The 27,555-nt window shown below is 47.2% G+C and overlaps 2 protein-coding genes across 18 annotated transcripts in view; one reads left to right on the top strand and one right to left on the bottom strand.

The window, feature by feature from the left end:
- The window catches only part of NDE1 (nudE neurodevelopment protein 1), a 92,347-nt gene that overhangs the window by 39,082 nt on the left and 25,710 nt on the right, over positions 1 to 27,555 (top strand). For 2 of the 14 annotated variants that reach the window (XR_010124301.1, XR_010124302.1), the window contains exons 5-10: positions 6,500 to 6,636; positions 10,260 to 10,439; positions 13,329 to 13,420; positions 15,910 to 16,061; positions 18,912 to 19,821; positions 20,228 to 21,107. Coding sequence is in view for 12 of the 14 variants with exons in the window: in XM_054454938.2 (XP_054310913.2) it covers positions 6,500 to 6,636; positions 10,260 to 10,439; positions 13,329 to 13,420; positions 15,910 to 16,061; positions 16,434 to 16,602 (730 nt within the window). In the remaining 2 variants the exon portion in view is untranslated. Of the gene's footprint in view, positions 1 to 6,499; positions 6,637 to 10,259; positions 10,440 to 13,328; positions 13,421 to 15,909; positions 16,062 to 16,433; positions 16,793 to 18,256; positions 18,362 to 18,636; positions 18,686 to 18,780; positions 21,108 to 27,428; positions 27,463 to 27,555 lie in introns of those variants that run through there. The other 12 variants (XM_054454939.2, XM_054454943.2, XM_054454941.2 and 9 more) reach the window with 10 other exon arrangements.
- Positions 22,309 to 27,555, bottom strand: part of MYH11 (myosin heavy chain 11) — a 153,978-nt gene continuing 148,731 nt past the window's right edge. For 3 of the 4 annotated variants that reach the window (XM_054454934.2, XM_063654349.1, XM_054454937.2), the window contains one exon: positions 22,309 to 23,284. In XM_054454934.2, the coding sequence (XP_054310909.2) occupies positions 23,152 to 23,284 (133 nt within the window). In that variant the 3' untranslated portion in view covers positions 22,309 to 23,151. The remainder of the gene's footprint in view (positions 23,285 to 27,555) is intronic. The other variant, XM_054454935.2, reaches the window with a different exon arrangement.

The raw sequence follows: 27,555 nt of genomic DNA, 5'->3' as shown, positions 1-27,555 counted from the left end.
CCTCCCAAAGTGCTGGGATTACAGGTGTGAGCCACTGCGCCCGGCTAGCCTTTATTTTTTTGAGATGGAGTATTGCTGTGTCGCCCAGGCTGGAGTGCAGTGGCGTGATCTTAGCTCACTACAACCTCCGCCTCCTGGGTTCAAGCAATTCTCCTGTATCAGCCTCCCGAGTAGCTGGGATTACAGGTGCCTGCCACCATGCATGGCTAATTTTTGTATTTTTAGTAGAGAAGGGGTTTCACTATGTTGGTGAGGCTGATCTTGAACTCCTGACCTCAGATGATCTGCCCGCCTTGGCCTCCCCAAGTGCTGGGATTACAGGCATGAGCCACCATTTCCAGCTGACTTTGGCCTATTTTTATTTGTTTTTGTTTTTGTTTTTGTTTTTTTTTGAGACGGACTTTTGCTCTTGTTGCCCAGGCTGGAGTGCTGTGGCACGATTTCAGCTCACCGCAACCTCCGCCTCCCAAGTTCAAGCGATTCTCCTGCCTGAGCCTTCCCAGTAGCTAGGATTACAGGCATGCACCACCACGCCCAGGTAATTTTGTATTTTTAGTAGAGATGAGGTTTCGCCATGTTGGTCAGGCTGATCTTGAACTCCTGACCTCAGATGATCTGCCCACCTCGGCCTCCCAAAGTGCTGGGATTATAGGCGTGAGCCACTGTGCCCAGCCTTTGGCATATTTTAAAATTGGGTTGTTCGTTGTTTTTTTCCCCCACGATTTCTAGGAGATTTTTATATCTTTGTCTGTGACATGAATGGACAGTATTGGGAGTTTGTCATTTGTTTCCAGCTCTGTCTGATGTATATTTTATTGTACAGAGTTATTGATTTGTTTTGTTTTGAGTCAGAGTCTTGCCCTATGGCCCAGGCTGGAGTGCACGTGCACGATCTCAGCTCACTGTAACGTCCGCCTTCCAGGCTCAAGCGATTCTCCTGCCTCAGCCTCCCGAGTAGCTGAGATTACAGGCACCCACCGCCACGCCTGGCTAATTTTTGTATTTTTAGCAGAGATGGGGTTTCACCATGTTGGCCAGGCTGGTATTTGAATTTTTTGTAGTCAGATTTATTAGTCATAGTTAGAAGGGCCTTGTGCACTCCAAGGTTTATAAAGCAATTATCCTGTGTTTTCTTGTAGTATTTTTGTTTTTTCTTCCTTTTCTATTTTTATTTTTGTACTAAACATGCATTGTTCTCGTTAATACAATTTGGCCAAATGCTGAATAGTTTAGTGTTAAAAATCAGAGGAAGTAGAAGCCCAGTTCACCATTATAGAATCAATAAAGTTCTAGGGCACCAAAGTTTTATGTATTTATGTTTTGAGACAAGGTCTCTCTCTGTCGCCCCTGCTGGAGTGCAGTGGCATGATCACCTCAGCCTCCCCAGTAGCTGGGACTATAGTCGTGTGCCACCATGACTGGCTAATTTGTGGGTATTCTTTGTAAAGACCGAGTTTCTCCATGTTGCCCAGGCTGCAAAGCTTTATTTTAAAGACTTGAAAATGTTACAATTTAGTGCAAGTTTAATAGTTATATTTAGAACGTTTGACAGTCTTCTCCAAGAACGAGCGTTTCTCAGCACCATCAGCTGTTTGATTGCTCTCATGGTCTTTCTTCTATACGTCCCTAAAGCGAAACTACTCAGTTTTAACTGAGGAGAGGCACTTTGTATAAGAATAACCTTGAAAAGTGTGCAGGACCTAATTGGAAGTAACTAAAAATTAAATACATTTCCTAAAGGTTACTTTGTTTCATATGAGTACTAAGATGCCAAAAAGTTTTACAAAAATTCAAATAGATTTAATCTAGTTTTACTCTTTTCATAGATTTTTCATTTTATTTTATTTACGTATTTTTGAGACACAGTCTCGCTCTGTAGCCCAGGCTGGAGTGCAGTGGTGTGATCTCAGCTCACTGCAGCCTCTGCCTCCCAGGTTCAAGCGATTTTCCTGCCTCAGCCTCTCAAGTAGCTGGGACTACATGCATGCGCCATTATGCCCGGCTAATTTTTCTATTTTTCTTAGAGATGGGGGTCTCACCATGGTCCTGACCTCAAGCGATCCACCCGCCTCGGCCTCCCAAAGTGCTGGGAGTATAGCCGTTAGTTCTCACACCCAATCCAACTTAAAATTTTTTTTTAAAGAGATGGGGTCACACTGTGTTTCCCAGGCTGGTCTCAAACTCTTGGACTCAAAACAATCTTCCCATTGCCAAAGTGTTGGGATTACAGGCATGAGCCACTGTGCCCAGCTAATTCCATGGAGTTTTAAAGATTTTTTGGCTCAAAAAGGATATGTTCTCAGTTATCTAACCAGTGTATCTCTTAATATTTATATTTACTGAAAATCTGTTTCCCTATTTAAGTATTTTCAGGTTCTCAATAACTACATGAAATTAACAGCTTTCATAGTCACAAATTATTGCAATATTTTGCTGTTATACTAAATATGCTGTTTTGTTTTTTTTTTTTAAGACAGAGTCTAGCTCTGTTGCCCAGGCTGGAGTGCATTGGTACAATCTTGGCTCACTGCAAGCTCCGCCTCCCAGGTTCACTCCATTCTCCTGCCTCAGCCTCCTGAGTACCTGAGACAACAGGCACCCGCTACCACGCCCGGCTAATTTTTTTGTATTTTTAGTAGAGATGGGGTCTCACCGTGTTAGCCAAGATGGTCTCGATCTCCTGACTTTGTGATCCACCTGCCTCAGCCTCCCAAAGTGCTGGGATTACAGGCACTAAATATGCTTTTATACGTTAGTTGACAGAATTTCACCATATAAAATACATAAAGCAATTTTCACTCCAGTTACAACTAGCATGCTGACCTTTATTTCAAAGTAAAATACGCCAGGTGAGATAGCTCACGCCTGTCATCTGTCATCTTAGTACTTTGGGAGGCCGAGGCTTGAGGATTGCTTGAGCCTAGGAGTTTGAGACCATCCTGGGCAACATAGACTCCCATCTCTAGAAACAAATACAAAAACTAGCCGGGTATGGTAGTTTGTGCCTGTAGTCACAACTACTCGGGAGGTTGAGGTAAGAAGGTGAAAGAATCGCCGGGCACATTAGCTCACGCCTGTAATCCCAGCACTGTAGGAGGCCGAGGCAGGCGGATCACCTGAGGTTAGGAGTTGGAGACCAGCCTGACAAAGATGGTGGAACCCTGTCTCTACTAAAAATGCAAAAATCAGCCAGCCATGGTGGCAGGCACCTGTAATCCCAGCTACTCGACAGGCTGAGGCAGGAGAATCGCTTGAACCCGAGAGGCGGAGGTTGCAATGAGCTGAGATGGTGCCGTTGTGCTCCAGCCTCGGCAACAGAGTGAGACTTCATCTCAAAAAAAAAAAAAAAAAAAAAAAGGAGGGTGAAAGGATGACTTAAACCCAGGGTGTCGAAGTTGCAGGGAAATTCAGAAATGCCACTGAAGGGCCAGGCGTGGTGGCCCACACCTATAGTCCCAGCACTTTGGGAGGCAGAAGTGGGTACATCACCTGAGGTCGGGAGTTCGAGACCAGCGTGGCCGACATGGTGGGATGCTGTCTCTACTAAAAATACAAAAATTAGCAGGATGTGGTGGCACGTGCCTGTAATCCCAGCTACTTGGGAGGCTGAGGCAGAAGAATCATTTGAACCTGGGAGGCGGAGGTTGCACTCCGCCTGGGTGAGCACCATTGCACGCCAGCCTGGGTGACAAGAGTGAAACTCCATCTAAAAAAAAAAAAAAGCCACTGAAGCTGGTTCCCAGTTCCCTAGCATTCCAGAAGCAAACTAGATTTTGACCAAATAATGAGTTTGTTAAAATTTCCGATTCAGTCGGGGTTTGTGTTAGGGTACAGTATGAGGTACGAATCTAATAATTTTTTCCTGGTAGGTAGCCAGTGGTCCCTAAAACTAGAACTGAACCTGCTATCTTTTTACCAAGGACCTGTGATGCCACCTTTATTATAAATTAAACTCTTGTCTATTTCTGGACCTTTGATTTCTTTGTTCTTACAACCAGTAGCATACGATTCTTCATTGTTGAGGCTTTATAGTAGTGTGTTCTGACTCTGGTAGAGCTAGTTCCCTGATCTCTTTTACAGAGTTCTTCTGATCATTCTTGTTTCATTGTCACAAGATCTTTCACATTCGTGCAATTTATTCCCCCAGTAGGAACCTATTAAGACGGTGTTAAATTTATCAGTTTAACTTGTGGAGAATTAATTTCTGCATGATATTGGGTCTTCCTCTTTATATACTCAGTATGTCTGCATTTCTGCAAGCATTCTGTACTCTACATATTATGTGACTATTTTATCTTTTTTGTTTGATATGTCAACCTTAGGGTTGTTTTAACTGTTTCTGGTATTGTACTCCAAAGTATTATCCCTTTGTTGTTGGTAGTAGTGTGTTTTTTGTTTTTGTTTTTCGAGACAGGGTCTGGCACTGTTACCCAGGCTGGAGTGCAGTGGCATAGTCATGGCTTACTGTACTCTTGAATTCCTGGGCTCAAGCATCCTCCTACCTCAGCCTCCGAGTAGCTGGGACTACAGGCACGCATCATGCATGGCTAATTTTTTTACTTTTTGTAGAGACACGGTCTGTCTATATTACCCAGGCTGGTCTTGAACCCTGGGCCTCAAGCGGTCGTCCCACCTCGGCCTCCCAAAGTGCTGGGATTATAGGCATGAACCACTGTGCCTGTCCCTTTGTTGTTTTTAATCGGTACTGTGGTAACTTTATCCCATCCGCTACTTCTAAAGACCCTGTGAGGGTAGGTACTTGTATGACTCCATCTAAACATGGTAGAATATATTGACTAAATGAACTGATGCAGCCATTAATCAGTGCAGTTATTAATTTGGTGATTGAAGGAACTGAGGATGAAGAAGATCAAGTTCCCCAATGATACTCAGTGAGTTCTAGGTAGAGGAGGAGCTGGGTGTTAACTCCTGGGTTCCTCTCCAAACACGTGCTTCTAACCACTGTGGGATACAGTTAGCAGGATGTGTAAGGTCTGGGGACAGACACAGGGTCAATAATAAAAATTGCTGACATTTATAGATGTGTGCTTATGTGTAAAACATCTGTTGTGTGCTTCCTGTAGGAAATTTTTTTATTTTTGGGAAACATTCTCACTCTGTTGCCCAAGCTGGAGTGCAGTGGCATGATCTCGGCTCACTGCCACATTCACCTTCTGGGTTCCAGCGATTCTCCTGCCTCACCCTCCCGAGCAGCTGGGACTACATGTGTGCACCATCATGCCCTGCTAATTTTTGTATTTTTAATAGAGATGAGGTTTCACCACGTTGGCCAGGCTGGTCTTGAACTCCTGACCTCAAGTGATCTGCCCGCCTCGCCCCCCCAAAGTGCTGGGATTACAGGCGTGAGCCACCGTGCCCGGCCTGTATGACTTCTTGCCACCCCTCCCCCACCACAACCCTGCATGAAGGTACTATTACTACCCTTGCTTTGCATGAGAGAAAACTGAGGTGCAGAGAAAGTGGTTTTCCCAGAATTAAAACAGATTGTTTTCTTATAGTACTTGGCAGTGCCTTTACCACAGTGTCGATGCCCTTCACAAGAAGGGGTTGTGAGCAGCGCAGCTGGGCTGGTACTGGGCATTTTGAACTTCCACTGAGAGGTTAAATATGATCTCTTCTACCTGCTTAAATGCATCTTATGCCCGGCACAATGCCTTATGCCTGTAATCTCAGTAACTCAGGAGGCTGAGGCGGGAGGATCGCTTGAGCCCAAGAGTTTGAGATTGCAGTGAGCTGTGATTGTACCACTGCACTTCGGCCTGAGAGACACAGCAAAACCCTGTGTCTTAAAAAATCATGTTATTATATGTGTTTATTAGGTTATTATTATTTTCAGACGGAGTCTCACTTTGTTGTCTAGGCTGGAGTGGCGCAATCTCGGCTCACTACAACCTCTGCTTCCTGGCAGTTCTCCCACCTCAGCCTCCCAAGTAGCTGGGATTACACTACCACTGGCTAATTTTTGTATTTCTAGTAGAGACAGGATTTTGCCATTTGCCCAAGCTGGCCAGGCTGGTCTTGAACTCCTGATCTCAGGTCATCCACCTGCCTCGGCCTCCCAAAGTGCTGGGATTACGGGCATGAGCCACCATGCCCAGTCATATTAGGTTATTTTTAATGCTGGTTGGCATTGTGAGCTTGCAGGAGAAGATAGAGCTTACTGCTCTTCTCAAACCACCAAATGCCACATGCAGTCCTGATAGGGCTTTGGCTTATTGCTGAGTGCTATGTGGGTAGCATCTTATTTAATCCTCATGACAGCCTCGTGCACCCCATGAGCTATGATGAGTCCCATTCTGCGGGTGAAGAGCCCATGCCCCAGGAGGTTAAGGGACTTGGCCCGCTCTGTGGCATCTAGGAAGTTTGGGGCTGGGACTTGTGCCCAGGTGTGTCTGACCCTTCACACCTCCTGGATCCACGGCGCTGGAGGGATGCTGCGGTTTGTCGTCTTGGGTAACTCTGCTTTTCTCTTCCCCAGCGCCACGATCATGTCTCTCGAAGACTTTGAGCAGCGCTTGAATCAGGCCATTGAAAGAAATGCCTTCCTGGAAAGTGAACTTGATGAAAAAGAGAATCTCCTGGAATCTGTTCAGAGACTGAAGGATGAAGCCAGAGGTCAGGAGGCCTTGGTGTCTTCACCAGCATGGTCCCCTGTCCCTACCTGAGCAACATCTTGTCCCACAAGCTCTCCCAGCATTATCTTTACAGGGACCCCGTACCCTGCTCTGCACCCAGGCTGTCTAATCAGAGGGTGTGGGACTGTACTGGGCAGACTCTTGCCTTGGGCCCTGGCTGGAGCTGAGAACATCCAGCCCTGTAAGGGCCCCTTATGGGTATTTAGAGAAATAGCTTTGGGGTTCACAGATGAAGTCCTTGTATTGGGTTCTGCCTCTGGGCAGCAGAATTTATTTCCAGAAGGATGCTTCCTGGTCTGTAATTCACAAACACAGCAAACTACCCTGATGCTCAGTAGGAACAGAGGAGTTTTGTGGGGAGATCTGGCACAGTGGCTCACATCTGTAATCTCAGCACTTTGGGAGGCCGAGGATCTCTTGAGCCCAGGAGTTCGAGACCAGCCTGGGCAGCATAGTGGGACTCCATCTTTACAAAAACATTTAAAGATTAGCTGGGTGTGATGGCATGTGCCTGTAATCCCAGCTACTCAGGAAGCCAAGGTGGGATGATTGCTTGAGCCCAGGAGGTGGAGTCTGCAGTGAGCTATGATGGCACCAGTGCACTCCAGCCTGGGTGACAGAATGAGACCCTGTCTCTTAAGAAAAGATGCTGTGGGGAGAAATTTCTGGTGGAATTGCCAGCTAGTCTATTATTTTTGTGACTTGATGGCAACCAATATATTTGGCTAAAACTTTGAAACCTCATTAGCATTTGCTCTTTGGCAGTTGGCACTTCCAGAGGTAGAATGTTGAAACTGTAATGAGGCATTTGGCCAGGCACAGTGGTTCACACCTGTAATCCCAGCACTTTGGGAGGCTGAGGCAGGCGGATCACCTGAGCTCAGTTCGAGACCAGCCCGGACAACATAGAGAAACCCCATCTCTACTAAAAATAGAAAACATTAGGGCATGGTGGTGGGTGCCTGTAATCCCAGCTGCTCAGGAGGCTGAGGCATGAGAATTGCTTGAACCTGGGAGGTGGAGGTTGCAGTGAGCCAAAATTACACCATTGCACTCCAGCCTGGGTGACAGAGTGAGACTCTTGTCTCAAAAAAAAAAAAAAAAAAAGACATTCATTAGTGGATTGTCCAAGTTGTTTTTACCTTTTTTTTTTTTTTTTTTTTGAGATAGCGTCTTGCTCTGTTGTCCAGGCTAGAGTGCAGTGGTGCTATCTCTGCTCACTGCAACCTCTGCCTCCCAGGTTCAGCGATTCTCCTGCTTCAGCCTCCTGAGTAGCTGGGACTACAGGTGTGTGCCACCATGCCTGGCTAACTTTTATATTTTTAATAGAGATGGGGTTTCACCATGTTAGCCAGGCTGGTCTTGAACTCCTGACCCCAGGTGATCTGCCTGCCTCGGCCTCCCAAAGTGCTGGGATTATAGGGGTAAGTCACTGTTACTGGCCCAATTAATTATTTATAACGTTGATTTGCTTTCTAATGTGTAACCAGTAGGTGGGGGATAAAAAGTAAAAATTCTTAAGTTTAATAAAGTAGTTGTTTCTAGATGCCCATCAGTAATGAAGTGGTTAAATGAAGTACATAGATTTATTTTGTGAAACGTTAATGGTTAAAATGAACAATAGATAGAAATGTTGTGGTAGAAAGATTGCCAAGGCTAGGCATGGTGGCTGATGCCTGTAATCTCAGTGCTTTGAGAGACGGATGCAAGAGGATTGCTTGAGCCTAGGAGTTCAAGATGAGCCTGGACAATGTAGTGAGACCCCATCTCTACAAAAATGAAAAGTGTAAAAACTAGCTAGGCCTGGTGGCATATGCCTATAGTCCCAGCTACTTAGGAGGCTGAAGTGGGAGGATGACTTGAGCCCAGGAGCTCAAGGTTACATTGAGCTATGATTGTGCCACTGCACCCCAGCCTGGGTGACTGAGTCAGACCCTGTCTCTCAAACAAAAAACATTGCCAAGACATAACACTGAAGTGGGGAGTAAGTCATACACAGGACAACATATTGTATGTTTCCAGTAATGCTTAATAAAAAATTTTCTTGTTTTATGCTCAGTAGATACATACATATGTATAAAGTTTATGTTTGAAAATGGAGAGAACGGCCGGGCGCAGTGGCTCACGCCTGTTATCCCAGCACTTTGGGAGGCCAAGGTGGGTGGATCACCTGAGGTCAGGAGTTCGAGACCAGCCTGGACAACATGGTGAAACTCTGTCTCTACTAAAAATACAAAAATTAGCCAGGTGTGGTGGTGCATGCCTATAATGCCAGCTACCTGGGAGACTGAGGCAGGAGAATCACTTGAACCCGGGAGGCAGAGGTTGCATTGAGCTGAGACTGTGCCACTGCACTTAAGCCTGGGCAACAGAGTGAAACGCCATCTTAAAAAAAAAAAAAAAAAATTCAGAGAACAATGGTTGAAAAGCTCTCCCACATGTTATGGTGATTATGAGTGAGGAGGAGCGTTTGGGGATAATCTGGAAAGCATACTGTATTTATTTTTGAGACAGTCTTGCTCTGTCACACAGGCTGGAGTGCAGTGGCATGATCTCAGCTCACTGCACTCACTGCTTGTCCCCCAGTCTCAAGTGATTGTCCTGCCTCAGCCTCCCAAGCAGCTGGGACTACAGGTGCTCACCACCATGCATGGCTAATTTTTTGTATTTTTAATAGAGATGGGGTTTTGCCATGTTGGCCTCAAAATTCCTGACCTCAAGCAATCCTCCCACCTCGACCTCTCAGAGTGCTGGGATTATAGGCATGAGCCAGTGCATCTGGCCTTTTTCTTTTCTTTTTTTTTTCTTTTCTTTTCTTTTTTTTTTTTTTTTTTTTTTTTGGAGCCAGAGGTCTCAGTCTCGCCCAGGCTGAAGTGGCATGATCATGGCTCACTGCAGCCTCAACCTCCTGGATTAATGTGATTCTCACACCTCAGCCTCCCAAAGTGCTGGGATTACAGGCATGAGCCACTGCTCCTGGGCATACTTTGATTTAGTATTCTAAATACACTGGTATGTTGGAATTGTTTTTTCAATAATAAAAGCATTAGTGTGTCACTGTCACAGCTTTTTAAAAATCTGAAACCATTTTGTTAGTCAAGAGAAAAATCCTGTAGAGTTCCAAGTCTGCTAGGCAAGGTCCTGTGGGTTTCCCTTTGTTTGGGGTTTCTACCTGGAGTCTTTCACCCCAGTAGGTCTTTTTTCTGACCGGTATCTACTGTTGAACCTCTCTCCCTGCACCCCACCAACCCTAAGCAAGGACTTAAATTCTCTCTTTGTTTTTTGAGACGGAGTCTTGCTCTTGTCACCCAGACTGGAGTGCGCTGGAGCAATCTCAGCTCACTGGCACCCTGGCCTCCCAGGTTCAAATGATTCTCGTGCCTCATCCCCCTGAGTAGCTGAGATTACAGGTGCCCGCCACCATGCCGAGCTAATTTTTGTATTTTCAATAGAGATGAGGTTTCACTATGTTGGTCAGGCTGGTCTCGAACTCCTGACTTCAGACGATCCACCTGCCTTGGCCTCCCAAAGTGCTGGCATTATAAACATGAGCCACTGCGCCTGGCTGAGGACTTGAATTCCTGAATCCTTTTTCTGGCACAGATTTGCGGCAGGAACTGGCCGTGCAGCAGAAGCAGGAGAAACCCAGGACCCCCATGCCCAGCTCAGTGGAAGCTGAGAGGACAGACACAGCTGTGCAGGCCACGGGCTCCGTGCCGTCCACGCCCATCGCTCACCGAGGACCCAGCTCAAGTTTAAACACACCTGGGAGCTTCAGACGTGGTAAGGGGAGTAGGAATTGGAGGATTTTCTCGGTTCACAAAGCGTTTCTGGGTAAGAATCTGGGGTGGATCCTGGGGGTGTGATGATTTGCACCAGGCTTAGAGCCTGATTTCCTCTCAGGCTTTGAGCAGAGAGTAGACTGGGATGTTCTTGGGGATGGGCATTGAGATCAGTGAGGAGTGGGTGTGAGGCAGTAGTGGAGTCTGATGAAATGGAAACCCCACCCAGAAGGGGTGGCTGCCACTCTGCAGCTACAAGGAATGGTCCTTCATGTGCAGCTTTTTCCATTCTTCAAAGCCAGAAATCCTCTTTTTTTGTTGGTTTTTTTTTGAGACAGGATCTCACTCTGTTGCCCAGGCTGGAGTGCAGTGACGTGATCTTGGCTCACTGCAACCTCTGCATCCTGGGCTCAAGTCATTCTCCCACCTCATCCTCTGGAGTAGCTGGGACTAAAGGCACGTACCACCACACCTGGCTAACTTTTGTATTTTAGGTGGAGACACGGTCTTGCCATGTCGCCCAGGCTGGTATCAAATTCCTGGACTCAAGTGATCCGCCCACCTCGGCTGATCCCAAAGTGCTGGGATTACAGGTGTGAGCCACTGCATCTGGCCAAAAATCCTCTTTTTGAATATAAAACCTCCCAAATTTGAAATGTCACTGATGAAATACAAAAAAGTAAAAAGCATTCTGTGGGTTTGGTAATACATATCCACTGAGAGCTAGACTCAGTGTAACCTGTGCTGTGTGGGCAGAAAAAAAAAATCTGAGTTCTCACCCCAGCCTCTCTGCCAACAGCTTCCAATCAGGCCTTTTACAGCAGATATTAATAACAGACATTTAAGGGGTGCTGAGTGTGTGATGGCCACCCTGCAGCCTTCACTTCGGGCCCAGGATGCAGGTGCTGTCCCCATTTGATGAAAGCGAGGCCCTGAGTTAAGCAGAGTCATGAAGCAATTGAATGGCAGATGGTTTGGGTTTCAGACCCAGGCAGGCAGGCTCCAGGGCTTACCCTACCATCTACTGCCTTATCCCTTAGCTTGTCCCCTGGGCATGAAGAGACCAGTGAGACTTCTAGAATCCCGGTGCAGAGCCCTTTTGTTTAGTTTTGTTGAGATGGAGTTTTGCTCTGTTGCCCAGGCTGGAGTGCAGTGGTGCGATCTTGGCTCACTGCAACCCCCTCCTCCCGAGTTCAAGTGATTCTCTTGCCTCAGCCTCCCAAGTAAGCTTGGATTACAGGTGCCCACCACCATGCCTGGCTAATCTTGTATTTTTAGTAGAGATGGGGTTTCACCTTGTTGGCCGGGTTGGTCTCAAACTCCTGACCTCAGGTGATCCGCCTGCCTCAGCCTCTGAAAGTGGTGGTATTACAGGTATGAGTCACTGTACCTTACCCCAGTCTAGAGCCATTTTGCATACTTTATTTCATTTTTTTTTTTTAGAGACACAGTCTTGGTCTGTGGCCCAGGCTGGAGTGCAGTGGTGCAATCATAGCTCACTGCAGCCTCCAACTCCTGGGCTCCAGTGATCCTCCTGCCTCAGCCTCCTGAGTAGCTGGGACTAGAGGCATGCAACTCCATGCCTGGCTATGTTTCCACACTTTAATATGCATGTAGCTTACCTGCGGATCTTGGTAGAATGTACCTCAGATGAAGTGGGTCTTGGGTGGGGCCTGAAATTTTTTTTTTTTGAGACAAAGTCTTTCTCTGTCGGCCAGGCTGGAGTGCAGTGGCATTGATCTTGGCTCACTGCATCCTCTGCCTCCTGGATTCAAGCGATTCTCATGCCTCAGCCTCCCGAGTAGCTGGGATTACAGGCACCTGTTACCATGCCCTGCTAATTTTGTATTTTTAGTAGAGACAAGATTTTGCCATGTTGGCCAGGCTGGTCTTGAACTCCTGACCTCAGCTGACTGACCTGCCTTGGCCTCTGAAAGCACTGGGATTACATGTATGAGCTACCATGCCTGGCCGAGAGATTCTGTATTTCTAACAGTTCTCATGTGCTGCTGGTGCATGGACCCCACTTGGAGAAGAGAGGCTCTGCAGAGCCGGACCCTTGTAAAGCTGGATCATCCTGTCTATAGTTCTTGTATCTATCACAGATGCCATTATGTTAATTAACTATATGGATTTTCTACAATTTCAAAAGGATTTGTTTTGAGTTTGTTTGAAAAGACTAACGTGGCTGGGGCACGGTGGCTCATGCCTGTAAATACCAGCTCTTTGGGTGGCCAAGGTGGGAAGATCGCTTGAAACCAGGAGTTCATGATCAGCCTGGGCAACATAGTGAGACCCTGTGTCTATTAAAAAAAATTTTTTAAAAGGCCAGGCATCGTGGCTTACGCTCGTAATCCCAGCACTTTTGGAGGCCAAGGCGGGCAGATCATTTGAGGTCAGGAGTTCGAGACCAGCCTGGACAACCTGATGAAACTCTGTCTCTACTAAAAATACAAAAATTAGCCGGGTGTGGTGGCACATGGCTGTAATCCCAGCTACTCAAGAGGCCAAGGCAGGAGAATCACTTGAACCTGAGTGGCGGAGGTTGCAGTGAGCTGAGATCACATCACTGCACTCCAGTCTGGTGGACAGAGCAAGACAACATCTAAAAAAAAAAAAAAAAAAAAAAAAATTTTTTTTTTTTTTTTTTTAAAGACTAACATGTAAAAATAAGTATTTGTTGCAGTCATCACAAGGACTTGAAAAAATGGTTGTCATATGGGCCTTGGGTGTGTGATGCGGTTAACTACAGAGAGAAATAGGGTAGCTTTTGGGATCCGAGGAAAGGCATCAGCGTCCCTCCCGTCCTGTGGTTTTGGATCTAGAGATGTTAACGCACAGACATGACTATAGGTTGGTGAGTTACATGCTCTTCCCTTTGCATACCCAGGCCTGGACGACTCCACCGGGGGGACCCCCCTCACACCTGCGGCCCGGATATCAGCCCTCAACATTGTGGGAGACCTACTGCGGAAAGTCGGGGTAAGACCACACTTTCCTGGCGTTTGGTGCCTTCCTGCCTGTCTTTCAGGATGTATGAAGGCGGGTTGATCTAGTTCCTTCCCTCTCTTCTTTTTTTCTTTTTTTTAGAGACAGGGTCTGCTCTGTTGCCCAGGCTGGAGTGTAGTGGTATGATCACAACTCACTGCAGCCTCAAACTCCTTGGCTCAAGCGATCCTCTCACCTTAGCTTCCCGAGGAGCTTGGACCACAGGTATACGCCACCATGCCTGGCTGATACTTTGATTTTTTGTAGTAATGTGGGTATGGCTGTGTTGCCCAGGCTGGTCTTAAACTCCTGGCCTCAAGTGATCCTCCCAGGTTGGCCTCCCAGAGTTCTGGGATTACAGGCATGAGCCAATGTGTCCGGCCCCTTTCATAGCAACGTGGTGAGTTTTAGGTGTGGCTGCTCCTTTAGCATCCCTGGGAATCATTAGAGCTTCCTGTGGGAGTCACTCCCGGACACTCAAGAGTTCTGACTCCAAGCCCTGCTCTGAACCGTATGTATGTCTCTTTCCTTTTACCGTTTTTCCTCTAGGAAATTTGGGAAATTAGGGTGATATCTGTGTTTTTTCCTTAACTGGAAAAAACTGAGGAGCACTTGGAAACTGCCTATTCTTTTGGCCGGGTGCAGTGGCTCATACCTCTAATCCCAGTGCTTTGGGAGGCCAAGGTGGGAGGATGACTTGAGCTCAGGAGTTTGACACCAGCCCGGGCAACATGGTGAAACCCCCTGCCCCGACTTGGCCTCTACAAGAATGCAAAAATTAGCCAGGCCTGGTGGTGCACACTGGTGGTCCCAGCTACTCAGGAGGCCGAGAGGTTGGGAGGATTGCTTGAGCCTGGGAGGTTGAGGCTGAGTGAGCTGAGATTCCAACACTGCACTCCATCCTGGGTGACAGCACGACGTTGTCTCAGAAGAGAAAAAAAACTGCCACCTTTTTTTTTTTTTTTGGTTTGTTTCTTGGGGTTTAAGAGAATCTTGACACTTGACACTTTGGGAGACCGAGTTGGGTGGATCAGCTGAGGTCAGGAATTCCAGACCAGCCTGGCCAACATGGTGAAACCCCATCTCTACTAAAAATACAAAAATTAGCCAGGAATGGTGGTGGGCACCTGTGATCCCAGCTACTTGAGAGGCTTATGCAGGAAAATTGTTTGAATCTGGGAGGCAGAGGTTGCAGTGAGCTGAGATCGCACCACTGGGTGACAGAGTGAGACTTGGTCTCAAAAAAAAAAAAAAAAAAAAAAAAAAGTCTTGAAAGCCTAGGGCAAAGAACTTGGCCTTTCAGCTTTTATGTTAATTACAGGGAGGGATCCTTTTGTGCTTAAGTAAAAACATAGGTATTCTTTGTAGTTTATTTTTAAAAATGATGCCTAGAAGGCCACATAATTTAACTCCTACCAGGTTGTCACTGTACACAGTGTATTCATAGCTACAACTTAATAGAAGCTTGCAACTCATTTCTTTTGTTTTTACTTCTGGTTTTTGGCTGTCTGGTTCGCTATTCTAGAAACAGGTCTGTGTTTCAATATTTAGCCTAGTTGGATTATAGAGAAGCCTGGGGTACTGTCAGTGTCCTTTTGGTTTCCTAAGGGTCTGTTGTAGCCAGACCAAGTCCTTATCAAACTTTCTGCCATTCTGCAGAGGTTTAACAGGTAAACCAAAGAGTGAAGGATTCCAGAAGTGGATTTCTTACTTCCTACAAGCGGAGTTGGATAATTGGTAGGTTAGTGATTTTTCCAGAAAGCTCCCATTTAAAAAAATTTTTTGTAATTAAAAAAAAATTTTTTTTTTTTTTTTTTTTTTTTTTTTTTTAGCCGAGCATGATTGTGCATAGTCCTAGCTATTCAGGAGGCTGAGGTGGGGGGATTGCTTGAGCCTGGGAGGTCGAGGCTGCAGTGAGCTGTGATCTTTTTCCAGGAAGCTCCCAAACATTTTTTAAAATTTTTTGTAATTAAAAAAATTTTTGCATTAAAAATTTTTTTTTATTAGCTGGGCATGATTGCGGACGCCTATAATCCCAGCTGCTCAGGAGGCTGAGATGGGAGGGATTGGTTGAGCCTGGGAGGTTGAGGCTGCAGTGAGCTGTGATCTCACCAGTACGCTCCAGCCTGGGTGACACAGTGAGACCTTGTCTAAAAAAGTAAAAAAAATTAACTGAGATGGGATCTTACTTTGTGGCCCAGGCTGGGCTGAAACTCCTGACATCAAGCCATCCTCCTGCCTTGGCCTCCCAGAGTGCTGGGATTATAGGTGTGAGCCATTGTGCCCAGCCAGCTCCCAAATACTTAAGGTGCTTGGTTCTGAGACTGGCATATACGTTGGATTCCTCTTGGGATCCCACCTTGGAATTCCGGTGCACAACAGTTTGAGAACCACTGTCTGGGGTTCGTTCTTCTATACGGGCTCTGGTAAGACAGAATAGTCCTTGCATATAACTTGAGAGATAAAAGTGTATTTCTGTCCAGGCACTGGAGTCCAAACTCGCTTCCTGCCGGAACCTCGTGTACGATCAGTCCCCAAACCGAACAGGTGGCCCAGCCTCTGGGCGGAGCAGCAAGAACAGAGATGGCGGTGAGAGACGGCCAAGCAGCACCAGCGTGCCTTTGGGTGATAAGGGGTCAGTACCTTCTAATAAACCTCTCGCTGGCAGGGAGAACCCGCCTGCCCCAGGCAAGAGACACTCGCCCCCAGCCCACAGCCATGTGTCTTTTTAAATTACAGGATTATTTCAGCAAACCTTATCCTCTCCTCTGCTCCCTGCAGGCAACATTAGGGTGGTGTCTTGTGGCTTGAACAAAGGGCTAGAGAGAGGGTCTTGTTTTGTGAGACAGGGTCTCACTCTGTCACCCAGGCTAGAATACGATGATGGCAGGATCATGGCTCACCCTCTGCCTCCCAGCTCGAACGATCCTCCCACTTCAGTTCCCCGAGTAGCTGGGAGTACAGGTGCGTGCCACCATGCTCGGCTAATTTTTTGTATTTTTTCTAGAGACAGGGTTTTGCCATGTTGCCAAGTTTGGTCTCAAACTCTGAGCTTCAAGCGATCCTCACCCTTCATCCTCCCAAGTGCTGCGACGACAGGTGTGGGTACCATGCCTGGCCAAGAAGATCATTTTTATCATTTGATTCTACAGCTGCTACTCATGGTTACACTGTGAGAATGTCCTGTATAAAGCCCTTATTTGGGCCAGGTGTGGTGACACTCGCCTGTAATCCCGGCAGTCTGGGAGGCCAAGGCAGGTGGATCACTTGAGGTCAGGAGTTCAAAACCAGTCTGGGCAACATTGGTAAAACCCCATCTCTACCAAAAAAAAAAAAATAGAAAAATGAGCCAGGCATGGTAGCATGTGCCTATAGTCCCAGCTACTCAGGAGGCTGAAGAAGGAGAACCACTTGAACCCTGGAGGCAGAGATTGCAGTGAGCCAAAATTGTGCCTCTGCACAGCAGCCTGGGTGACAGCAAGACTCCATATCAAAAAGTTAATTAATTAAATAAAAATAAAGCCCTTATTTGGGGAATTGAGCATCAATCACGGCTCTGCTTCCCCTGAAGATTTTTTTTTTTTTTTTTTGAGATGGAGTCTTGCTCTGTTGCCTAGGCTGGAGTGCAGTGGCACGATCTCAGCTCACTGCAACCTCTGCCTCCCAGGTCCAAGCAATTCTCCTGCCTCAGCCCCCTGAGTAGCTGGGATTACAGGCATGTGCCACTATGCCCAGCTAATTTTTTTGTATTTTTAGTAGAGATGGGGTTTCACCGTGTTAGGATGGTCTTCCTTTCCTGACCTTGTGATCCACCCACCTCGGCCTCCCAAAGTGCTGGGATTACAGGCGTGAGCCACTGCAACCAGCCCTTTTTTTTTCTTTTTAAATCTGTAGAACCTTTGAGAAACTGGCACTAACTTCTAGCCAGACTATGTTCCAGAAACCAGCTACCCGATGGGACAGTGCAGATCTGACCTCTAACAGAGTCATTAATTTTCTTGCCTTAAAGAAAATCAGGGCCAGGCGCAGTGGCTCACACTTGTAATCCCAGCACTTTGGGAGACTGAGGCCAGCGGATCAATTGAGCTCAGGAGGTTGAGGCCTCAGTGAGCCGTGTTCCCAGCCACTGCACTCCAGCCTGGGCGATGAAGCGAGACCTTGTCTCAGAAGAAAAAAGGGGCAGCTTTCAGATTCAGGAATTCTGCAAGGTGTGTGACTACCATCTCTCTGGGCCCCAAGCCATAGGAATTTGATGGGTTTGTAGCAGGCACATGACAGGAAATTAATATTTTCCAGGGCGTGCACATAACTTTCAGACCTTTACACGTGGATTTTTAGGCCAGGTGCAGTGACGTGGCTCACACCTGTAATCCCAGCACTTTGGGAGGCAGAGGTGGGTGGATCACTTGAGGCCAGGAGTTCACAAGACCAAACTGGGCAACATGGTGAAACCCTATCTCTATGAAAAATGCGAAAATTAGCCGGGAATGGTGGCGGATGCCTGTAGTCCCAGCTACTTGGGTGGCTGAGGCACAAGAATCACTTGAACTCAGGAAGCGGAGGTTGCAGTGAGCCAAGATTGCACCACTGCACTCCAGTCTGGGCAACGGAATGAGACTTTCTCAAAAAAAAAAAAAATTAATTTTTGTTTTTTCTTTCTACGAGACAGGGTTTTGCTGTATCACCCAGGCTGGAGTGCAGTGGTGCGATCATAGCTCACTGCAGCCTCATCTTCCTGGGCTCAAGCCATCTTCCTGCCTCAGCCTCCCAAGTAGCTGGGGCTACAGGTGCACACCACCACCCCTGGCTAATTTTTTTTATGTTTTATAGAAACAGTCTTGCTGTGTTGCCCAGACTGGTCTCAAACCTCCTGGCTTTGAGTTTGAGAATATACTTCTGAGACTGTAGTCTGCTTCTCATTGAGATTTCTAGAGGTGAGTTTTCTGATTAATTTTCCAGGCGATCCCCCCACTTTGGCCTCCCAAGTGCTGGGGATTACAAGCGTGAGCCATCACGCCTGGCCTAATTTTTTTTTTTTTGAGACAGGGTCTCGCTCTGTCACCCAGGCTAGACTGCAGTGGCGTGATCTCTGCTTACTGCAGCCTCCGCCTCCCAGCCTCAAGCGATCCTCCCACCTCAGCCTCCCAAGGAGCTGGGACTACACATGCAGGCCACCACACCCAGCTAATTTTTGTTTGCATTTTTTGTAGAGACAGGGTCTCATTATGTTGTCCAGACGGTAAAACAAACAAACAATAGGTAAGAGATGGATTTTTCTAGTGGGTCTGAGACTGGGCATTTTGTGTGAGGAATCTGAGAGCCAGGTAGCCAGTGTCCTCTTCTTCATTTCACAGGAGAGAAAATTGAGACCCTGTGAGACCCTGCTCCTGACTCTTGATGTTCACCCTTAAAACTCTGTGGGCCCCGGTGCTAGCCAGTTGTCACAGCGGTCATGTCAGCTTAATTTGGTTTGCTCTGTCTGAAGGTTGGGGAAGCGCTTGGAATTTGGGAAGCCGCCTTCACACATGTCTTCATCGCCGCTGCCGTCAGCCCAGGGGGTAGTCAAGATGTTGCTTTAGGAAAACCACGGAAGCTGAAGCTCTTGGTGTCGGTGCGGGAGTTGTTACCTTTTGTCGTCTTTTTACACTAGGTTTTTGTTTTAAGTTAGTTTGAGAAATAGGAACAGTCACCATAGTTAGTTAGCTTTGTGGCCCAAGCCAATGACTGAGGCCATCACCTGTGCTCTGGGGTTTGTCCCTGGGAAATGTCTCCTCATCCCTGCCTGCCACTGTGCATTGCAAAGAGGGACAAAAGGGGCTCTCTGGGAAGGGCTCTAAGGTGTCAGTGATGAGGCTACCCCGTCGTTTTTGTTTTTGAGATAGAGTCTCGCTCTGTCGCCCAGGCTGGAGTGTGGCGGCATGATCTCAGCTCACTGCAGCCTCTGCCTCCTGGGTTCAAACACTTCTTGTTCCTGAGTCTTCCAGGTAGCTGGGATTACAGGCACCCACCACCACGCCTGGCTAAATTTTTTGTACTTTTAATAGAGACGGGGTTTTGCCATGTTGCCCAGGGTGGTCTTGAACTCCTGGCCTCAAGTGATCTTCCCATCTCAGCCTCCCAGAATGCTGGGATTTCAAGCATGAGCCATCGCTCCCATGCCCCATTGTGTTGAGCTAACCCAAGCGGAGTCCTGATTGGTCTTTTTTTTTTTTTCCTTTTCTTTTTTGAGACAGAGTCATGCTCTTGCCCTTTCTTGTCCAAGCTGGAGTGCAGTGGTGCGATTTCGGCTCACTGCAGCCTCCACCTCCTAGGTTCAAGCGATTCTCTTATCTCAGCTTCCCAAGTAGCTGGGACTACAGGAGTGTGCTACTACACCCGCTAATTTTGTATTTTTAGTGAGAAACAGGGTTTCACCATGTTGGCCAGGCTGGTCTTGAACTCCTGGCCTCAAGTGATCCTCCCGCCTCAGCCTCCCAGAGTGCTGGAATTACAGGCCTGAGCCACCGTGCCTGGCCCCTGATTGGTCTTGACAGGTGTTTTTAATGTCCCAAGTCTCCTGGGATGGAGCTTCTCTCAGAGGCTCTTCCCCCAACCCCCAACCAGCTGGAATTGTCTTACAGAACAAAATCTCCCAGTGCTTTGTGGTGTACTGAAATCATGTCTTAAGAACAGAGAACAGAACGGTCACATGCCTTTTTAAAAACTGTGGAATAGGCCAGGAGTGGTGGCTCAGGCCTGTAATCCTAAGATTTTGGGAGGCCGAGGCGGGTGGATTACCTGAGGTCAGGAGTTCAAGACCAGCCTGGCCAACATGGTGAAACCCCATTTCTACTAAAAATACAAAAAATTAGCTGGGTGCAGTGATGCGTGCCTATAATTCCAGCTACTCCAGATGTTGAGGCAGGAGAATTGCTTGGACCCGGGAGGCGGAGGGTGCAGTGAGCCAAGATCATGCTACTGTACTCCAGCCTGGGCAACAGAGTGAGACTCCGTCTCCAAAAAAAAAAAAGGTGTCATAAACCTCTGAGACTGTAGCCTGTTTCTTAGCTTCTGATTGAGATTACTAGAGGTGCGTTCGAGTTTTCAGAGTAATTTTCCAGACCAACCAGCGTCAGTGGGAAATCTGACCTCTTTTGGCAAACTGCGATCATTCATTTTCCTGAGTCCCCTGGTGAGGTCGGGGGGAATTCTGCATCAGGACTCTGAGGGGTCTTTGGGGCAGGATGGCCTTGGTAATGCAGCCACTAAGAACAGGACTTCATTCAAAGGCATAATGAAGTAACCAGGGTGATCACCAAGTAAGATTAAAGCAGGAGATCATTGTAGCAGGCTTCCTTGTCTAAGACGTGAACACGGGATTTCCAACGCACCACGGTGTGTGCACTCACCACTGCATGTTAGGAACTGCTGTCTCTTTGGGAAACAAGTTAAAAGAACACACTAATTTCTGGAGTGTGCCTGCAGCTTCACGGCCTTCATTTTGTTACTAAGTTATTTTCTGGAAGAACAGCAAACATTTCAGGTTGAAAACAACTTTCCAAGTGCTACTGAAATGCCGCAGAGAATTAAGCTGCGATGGTGGGTTTCTTACCCTAGAAACATCCTAACTTGTATCCACAGAAGATGTCCTTTTATTTTTTTAAAAGATCAATAAAATAAAGAGAAACGAATGTTGAACTGGTTTGGGCTGCTGGTCAAAGAGGCTTTGTATGTTTGTACTTGAATGTTTTCCCATAGAGTGCTTGAAAAACTTTTTTTAACCAAGTTATAAAATATGAAAAAATCTTAAAAATTTCTATTCAAGCCAGGTTTTTAGAAATGTACCCCGGATGTGTTTGTGCGTCATTCAAGGCATATTAGCATCTGGTCACAAGGTGGAGTCCTTCGTTTCCATGTTTCCTGTCTGCCAAATCTGCCTGATCCCATGGAGTTGGTGGTATACAGCATCATTTGTGTTGAACAGAGCCTTCGCAGGCATGTCTGTCTAAAACACTCAAGCTGAAAGGAGGATAGGGCCTACAGCTTGTTTTTATGCCCTTACTCTAAGAATGATTTATTATGTTTTTAAGGGTTGGTTTTAAAGAAGATGAATATTCGGCAAGACCATATGTAGCCTGTAAAGGCTAAAATACTATCTGGCTGGGTGGTGGTGCTGTGAGAGACAAGGTGTTACTGTTGCCTAGGCTGCAGTGCAGTGGCGTGATCATAGCTCACTGCAGCCTCAAACTCCTGGCTCACACGATCCTCCTGCCTTAGCCTTCCAAGAGGTTGGGAGTACAGGTGTGCACTATCCTGCCTGGCTTACTAACAAAAAACAAAAAACACCTTTTTTTTTTTTTTAATAGAGACGGGGGTCTCTCTCATCCAGGCTGGCCTCCAACTCCTGGCCTCAAGTGATTTTCCCATCTCAGCCTCCCAAACTGCTGGGATTCTAGGTGTGAGCCACTGTACCCAGCCACCATCTGACCTTTTGTGGAAAGTGCTGACTCATTGGATAAGACCTTGTGTTTTAACTTAAAAAATCAAGGAAATCCTGTATTTTTCATATGATACTGGTTTTGATGAGTCAAGATGTTCTTCCCAGTCATGTTCGAGGGCAGGGGGCAGTGGCCCTTGGACCACACATCACCTTATTTCTCTCCCCTGCCTTCCCCGCCGAGCAGCCCAATAACCCCCTTAGACAGTCTCACTTTGCATCTCTGCTCTGCTCTTTTGCTGCCTGTGGGGTCGTAGGCAATTGATTTCACCTCTCTAGGCCTCAGTTTTTCCATTCATGAAATTAACCGTGACTTCAGAGAATCTTTGGGACGATGAAGCAAAACCCAGCTTTCCCCAACTTCTTTTCCTCTATAGAAAACAGCTCAACAGAAAAGCCAACAACATTGTGATTTATAACCGTTTACTAGTGAAAGTGTTTTTAAGCACAGTCAGGGTGTAAACAGTGCAGCATTCCTGCTCCCCTCCGTGGGAGCAGCGTCTCCTTCTCAATTCATGTGACTACAGAAGGCACTTGGTGAACTGTGCGTGTCAGGTGTGGAAACCGGGGGGGGGAAAGAATTCTCAAAGGCCTGACATGAGAAGTTGGAAAGGCTCGCAGGTTAGGGAATGAATTGGGAGTGGGGGCTGGCGGCACCCATTCGGTGACTTTGTCCCCATTTCATGTAAACAATTGCCAGGGACCGGTTACCGTGGATATGTTTTTCTAAAAACACAGTGTCTGCACAATCCATTGATAGAACTGGAGGATGTGTCTGTGTTTGCTGTTGGGTTTTTCTCATCTCTTACATCATACAAACTTCAATTGTTACCTTAAATATAGGGGGGGTAGTGGGGGGGGGGTGGTGGTGGTGGTGGTTGAGACAGGGTCTCTGTTGCCCAGGCTGGAGTGCAATGATGCAATTATAGCTCATTGCAGCCTCGAAGTCCTGGACTGGAGCGTTCCTCCTGGCTCAGCCTCCCTTGTAGCTGGGACCACAGGTGTGTACCACCATGCCCAGCTTATTTTTAAATTCTTGTATAGATGAGGTTTTACTACATTGCCCAGGCTGGAGGGTGGTGGTTTTTATATTCCTTGTGTGAGGGGTGTCTGTGATGTTTGGAATTTGAGAATGGATTTAGACAATGCTAAGTACAGTCTGCTGGGTTTTGCTTTGTTCTGGGTTTTTTTTTTTTTTTTTTTTTGGTTTTTGGTTTTCTTGCCGTGGTGCAAAACTCTAGAAAGTTGCTTATTCACTGGCCTTGGTTCCATTGAAGTCTGCGTCTCGAGTGTCCGTTTCCTCCTCAGAACCATCTGCATTTTCAATAACTCTACGTCCTCCAGACCTTCTAGAAGGAACGAAAGAGGTCTCATTTCCTCGCCTGTGGGTTGTAAGAAAACACATTATTTAGCAAATAAATCTTCATGGTTGGGATAGATTTTTTATAAATCTATTTTAAACTTGTAGCTATAGTTCTATTACAATATAAATCTATTTTTTATGGCAGAAAACACACAGCACAAATAAGATGCAGATATTCAAGTTGAAGTCAACAAATCATCGCCAGTCTTAAGGCATGTGTGATTGAATTTAATCAGCTGAAATTGGTTGCGGGGGGGTGGAGAAGGTTTTTCAAAGCAAGACGATCTGCTTTTAAAATGTCAGGCTTGGTCATTTGAGAATCCACAGGATTCTGGTCTGCTGTGGCCTTTGATTTAGAATAGGAAAAAAACCCCAAAAACCAAGTAGGGGATTTTGTCTTCTGACTTTATTCATAGCCCATGGGGCAGAAATGAAGAGAGAACATACTGTTTTTCTTTTGTATCTCCTTACCCCCATTCGCCTTAGAGGTGAGTTTTCAAGGTTTGAATTGGAAGAAGGTGAAATGGACAAGGGCAGCCTTGAGAGGGGAGGTAGTGAGGGACACAGAGGGGGTCCCTGGTTAAAAGGCGAGACAGCACCCCCTGCTGGTGTGGATGTTCATGGACTGAGTTTTCCCCACTGCAGGGACTGCTGCATCTGTTTTGCTGACCGTGGAACGCACTGCACATGGCATAAAACAGGTGCCCAATGAATATTAGAAAAGGAAATTATATGTGTTAATTCAAGATGGATTGTTTTATTAAATTGAGATGAGGTCTTGATATTGTTGCCCAGGCTGGTCTTGAACTCCTGAGTTCAAGCAGTGCTCCTACCTCGGCCTCCCAAAGTGCTGGCATTACAGGTATGGGCCACCACACCTGGCTTCCAAGGTGGATTTTAAAAAAAACATTTAAGACAAGAGTCTCTGTCACCCAGGCTGGAGTGCAGTGGCATGATCTTGGCTCACTGCAACCTCCGCCTCCTGGGTTCTAGCAATCCTTGAGCCTCAGCCTTAAGTAGCTGGGACTACATGCACGTGCACACCGCCACGCCTGCCTAATTTGTGTATTTTTAGCAGAGATGGGATTTTGCCACGTGACCCGGGCTGGTCTTGAACTCCTGGCCTCAAACGATCCACCTGTCTTAGCCTCTCAAAGTGTTGGGATTACAGGTGTGTGCCAGTGTGCCTGGCCTCCGAGGTGGATTTTAGCTCCTGCCAGTAGGACACCCCTCTTTCTCCTTACTGCTCCACCATCTCCTGTCTGCCCTGGTTCTCTCTTGAGTTTATCACCTCGACTTCACAGGAGAGGCTGGTCACGTGAGGGGAGACTTTGGGTAGGAGGAAGAGAGTGGGCAGAAGAAGGAAAAATCAGATCTGCCGGCTGCCAGCCTTCACTGTTGGGAAAAAACACTTAACTCTTTTCAGCGACCGCAACAAATAATCATGTTGGGCTCTGGCCATCTGGCCCTGTTTGACCTGAATCAGAAGACAGGTCTTATTTTAGGACATCAAAGAAGAAAGCAGACTTTTGCTCCCCACGCAAGGGTTGGACAAGAAGCCACAAGGATGAACACAACTCAGTGACCAATTCTTCAGTATAAAGGAACAACTTGGCTGGGCGCGGTGGCTCACACCTGTAATCCCAGCACTTTGGGAGGCTGAGGCAGGTGGATCACGAGGTCAGGAGATCGAGACCATCCTGGCTAACATGGTGAAACACCGTCTCTACTAAAAATACAAAAAATTAGCAGGGCATGGTGGTGGGCGCCTGTAGTCCCAGCTACTCGGGAGGCTGAGGCAGCAGAATGGCATGAACCTGGGAGGCGGAGCTTGCAATGAGCCTAGATCGTGTGCCACTGCACTCCAGCCTGGGTGACAGGGCGAGACTCTATCTCCAAAAAAAAAAAAAAAAAAAAAAAAATCAAGGCCCAGAGATTCATGATCGCTGAGAAGAGGAAATCCCAAATGACCGTTTTGTTGACAGAGGATGGGAGGAGACCCCGGCTGGGAAAGCCCACCTGGCTGTAAAGGATGGGGCTTCCCACAGTGCAGCGATCAGGAATAAATACTTAAAGCTGCAGCCACTCCAAAGTAAACACTCCTAGCCCAGCTTCACAGAGAAGCTTCTGGATTTGCGGCCCTACTAGAGAACTCTCCATCCTTCTCTCTCTAGATGTGACCCTTAAGTCTTTTTCTTTTTTAGCACTGTTTTCCAAGTGCTTGACTCAGAAGGATCCCCAAATTCAGCGCAGACATAGGAACAGCAGTTTGACTGTTCGCTGTACGCTCCCCACACAGGTCTCTTCTTTACAGTTTTAACTCCAGGTTCAAAACCTGATGGGCTGGCCGGGTGCGGCGACTCATGCCTGTAATCCCAGCACTTTGGTAGGCCGAGGCGGGCGGATCACTTGTGAGGTCAGTTGTTGAAGACCATCCTGGTCAAAGTGGTGAAACCCCGTCTCTACTAAAAATACAAAATTAGCGGGCGTGGCGGCGGGCACCTGGAATCCCAGTCACTCAGGAGGCTGAGGCAGGAGAATTGCTTGAACCCAGGAGGTGAAGGCTGCAGTGAGCCAACATTGCGCCACTGCACTCCAGCCTGGGAAACAGCAAGACTGTCTCCAAAAACAAAAAACAAAATCTGATGAGCTGGGAAGTAGTCCCTAACCTCCACATCAGTGCTCTAGGCACTCTCTTTTTGGCTCTTGGAAGAGTCTATTTGCTAACTGGAAAAGCTTAATGGATAAATTTGCTCCCTTGACCTAAGAAATACATTGTGCCCTGGGGCGTTGGAAGCTCCTTGCTTGGCTGTCAGCCTGCAAGATACTCTGTTTTGGCTGAAGTGCTTTTCTTGGAACTGGTTTCAAATCCTAGACCAAGGTTGACACCAACTATACCTGTTACAGGAACTAAGGGACCCCCCCTAAAGGTTTTCTTAAAGGGTCTGATCCTGGAGAATCTGGAATTTCTTTTTGAAATGGAGTCTTGCTGTGTTGCCCAGGCTGGAGTGCAGTGGCGTGATCTTGGCTCACTGCAGCCTCTGCCTGCCAGGTTCAAGCGATTCTCCTGCCTCAGCCTTCCAAGTAACTGGGACTACAGATGTGCCACCACTCCTGGCTAATTTTTGTATTTTTAGGAGAGACGAGGTTTTACCATGTTGGCCAGGCTGGTCCTGACCTCAAGTTATCTGCCCGCCTCGGCCTCCCAAAGTGCTGGGATTATAGGCATGACCCACTGCTCCTGGCCTAGCATTTGGGTTCTATTCGTGGACTCAGCTTATCCAAGGCCTCGGGAATCATCTTGAGTGTAAGCACCTGCTAGTTTGCAAGGACTCAGTTTCCCACTGACCGGTGGGTTCTGCACTTCAGCCAACCCTGGAATTTGGCTTATCCTATGATCCCAATCAGCTGGTAGGAGAGCTGCTTGAAGTGTCCCAGAAACTCATCTGCTCCCCTACAAAACTGGCTCTTAACAAGACCTCATCCTGTGCTTTAAGTATTTTGGTAGTGACAGCAAAGCTGAGATTCTCCAAAAATGAAGATGGACACAAATGAGAGTTGGTTTGGCCTCTCCATGAGGTGAAGTCAGATCCACATGGCCTGACTTCACCTGTGAAAAGTTGTTCATCATGCCTGTAATCCCAGCATTTGGGGAGGCCAAGGCGGGCGGATCACCTGAAGTCAGGAGTTTGAGACCAGCCTGGCCAACACGGTGATATCCTGTCTCTAATAAAAATACAAAAATTAGCTGGGCGAGGTGGCGGGAGCCTGTAATCCCAGCTACTCAGAAGGCTGAGGTAGGAGAATCGCTTGAATCTGGGAGGCGAAGGTTGCAGTGAGCCAAGATCGCGCCATCGCACTCCAGAGCAAGACTCCATCTCAAAAAAAAAAAAGCAAAATCCCAGAGGAGCAGAGACCTCTTCGTGCTTTCTTGGGAAGGGCCCTGTGTGCATCCTTGAGTCTTGGGTGTCCATTCCCCAGTCCCTGAACACGTAGATGCCCGTGAAGCCTCCAGAAAAGGCTCTGCCAGGACTCTGCTTGGCTTTGCGGTGGTCAGCTTCCACCCCGTGTGCTGAAAATGCAGTTTGTAGCTAGACATCACTCAAGCCACGTGCAGCCCCCGGCATTTGTCAGACATCGCAGTGAGCTCATTTCCTTCGCAGACAAGCCTGTGAAAGCTGAATCGTGGGAGGACTGGTTGCCGCGCCGCAGTTACCGTGAACTTTGTGATTTCTGACTTGTGACCCAGACCAGCCAACTAGAAGCCAAGTACGTTCTCCAGGAATGTGC

Source organism: Pongo pygmaeus, chromosome 18, assembly GCF_028885625.2.
Source record: "Pongo pygmaeus isolate AG05252 chromosome 18, NHGRI_mPonPyg2-v2.0_pri, whole genome shotgun sequence".
Classification (NCBI taxonomy): domain Eukaryota; kingdom Metazoa; phylum Chordata; class Mammalia; order Primates; family Hominidae; genus Pongo; species Pongo pygmaeus.
This window is presented reverse-complemented; position numbering and strand designations above follow the sequence as displayed.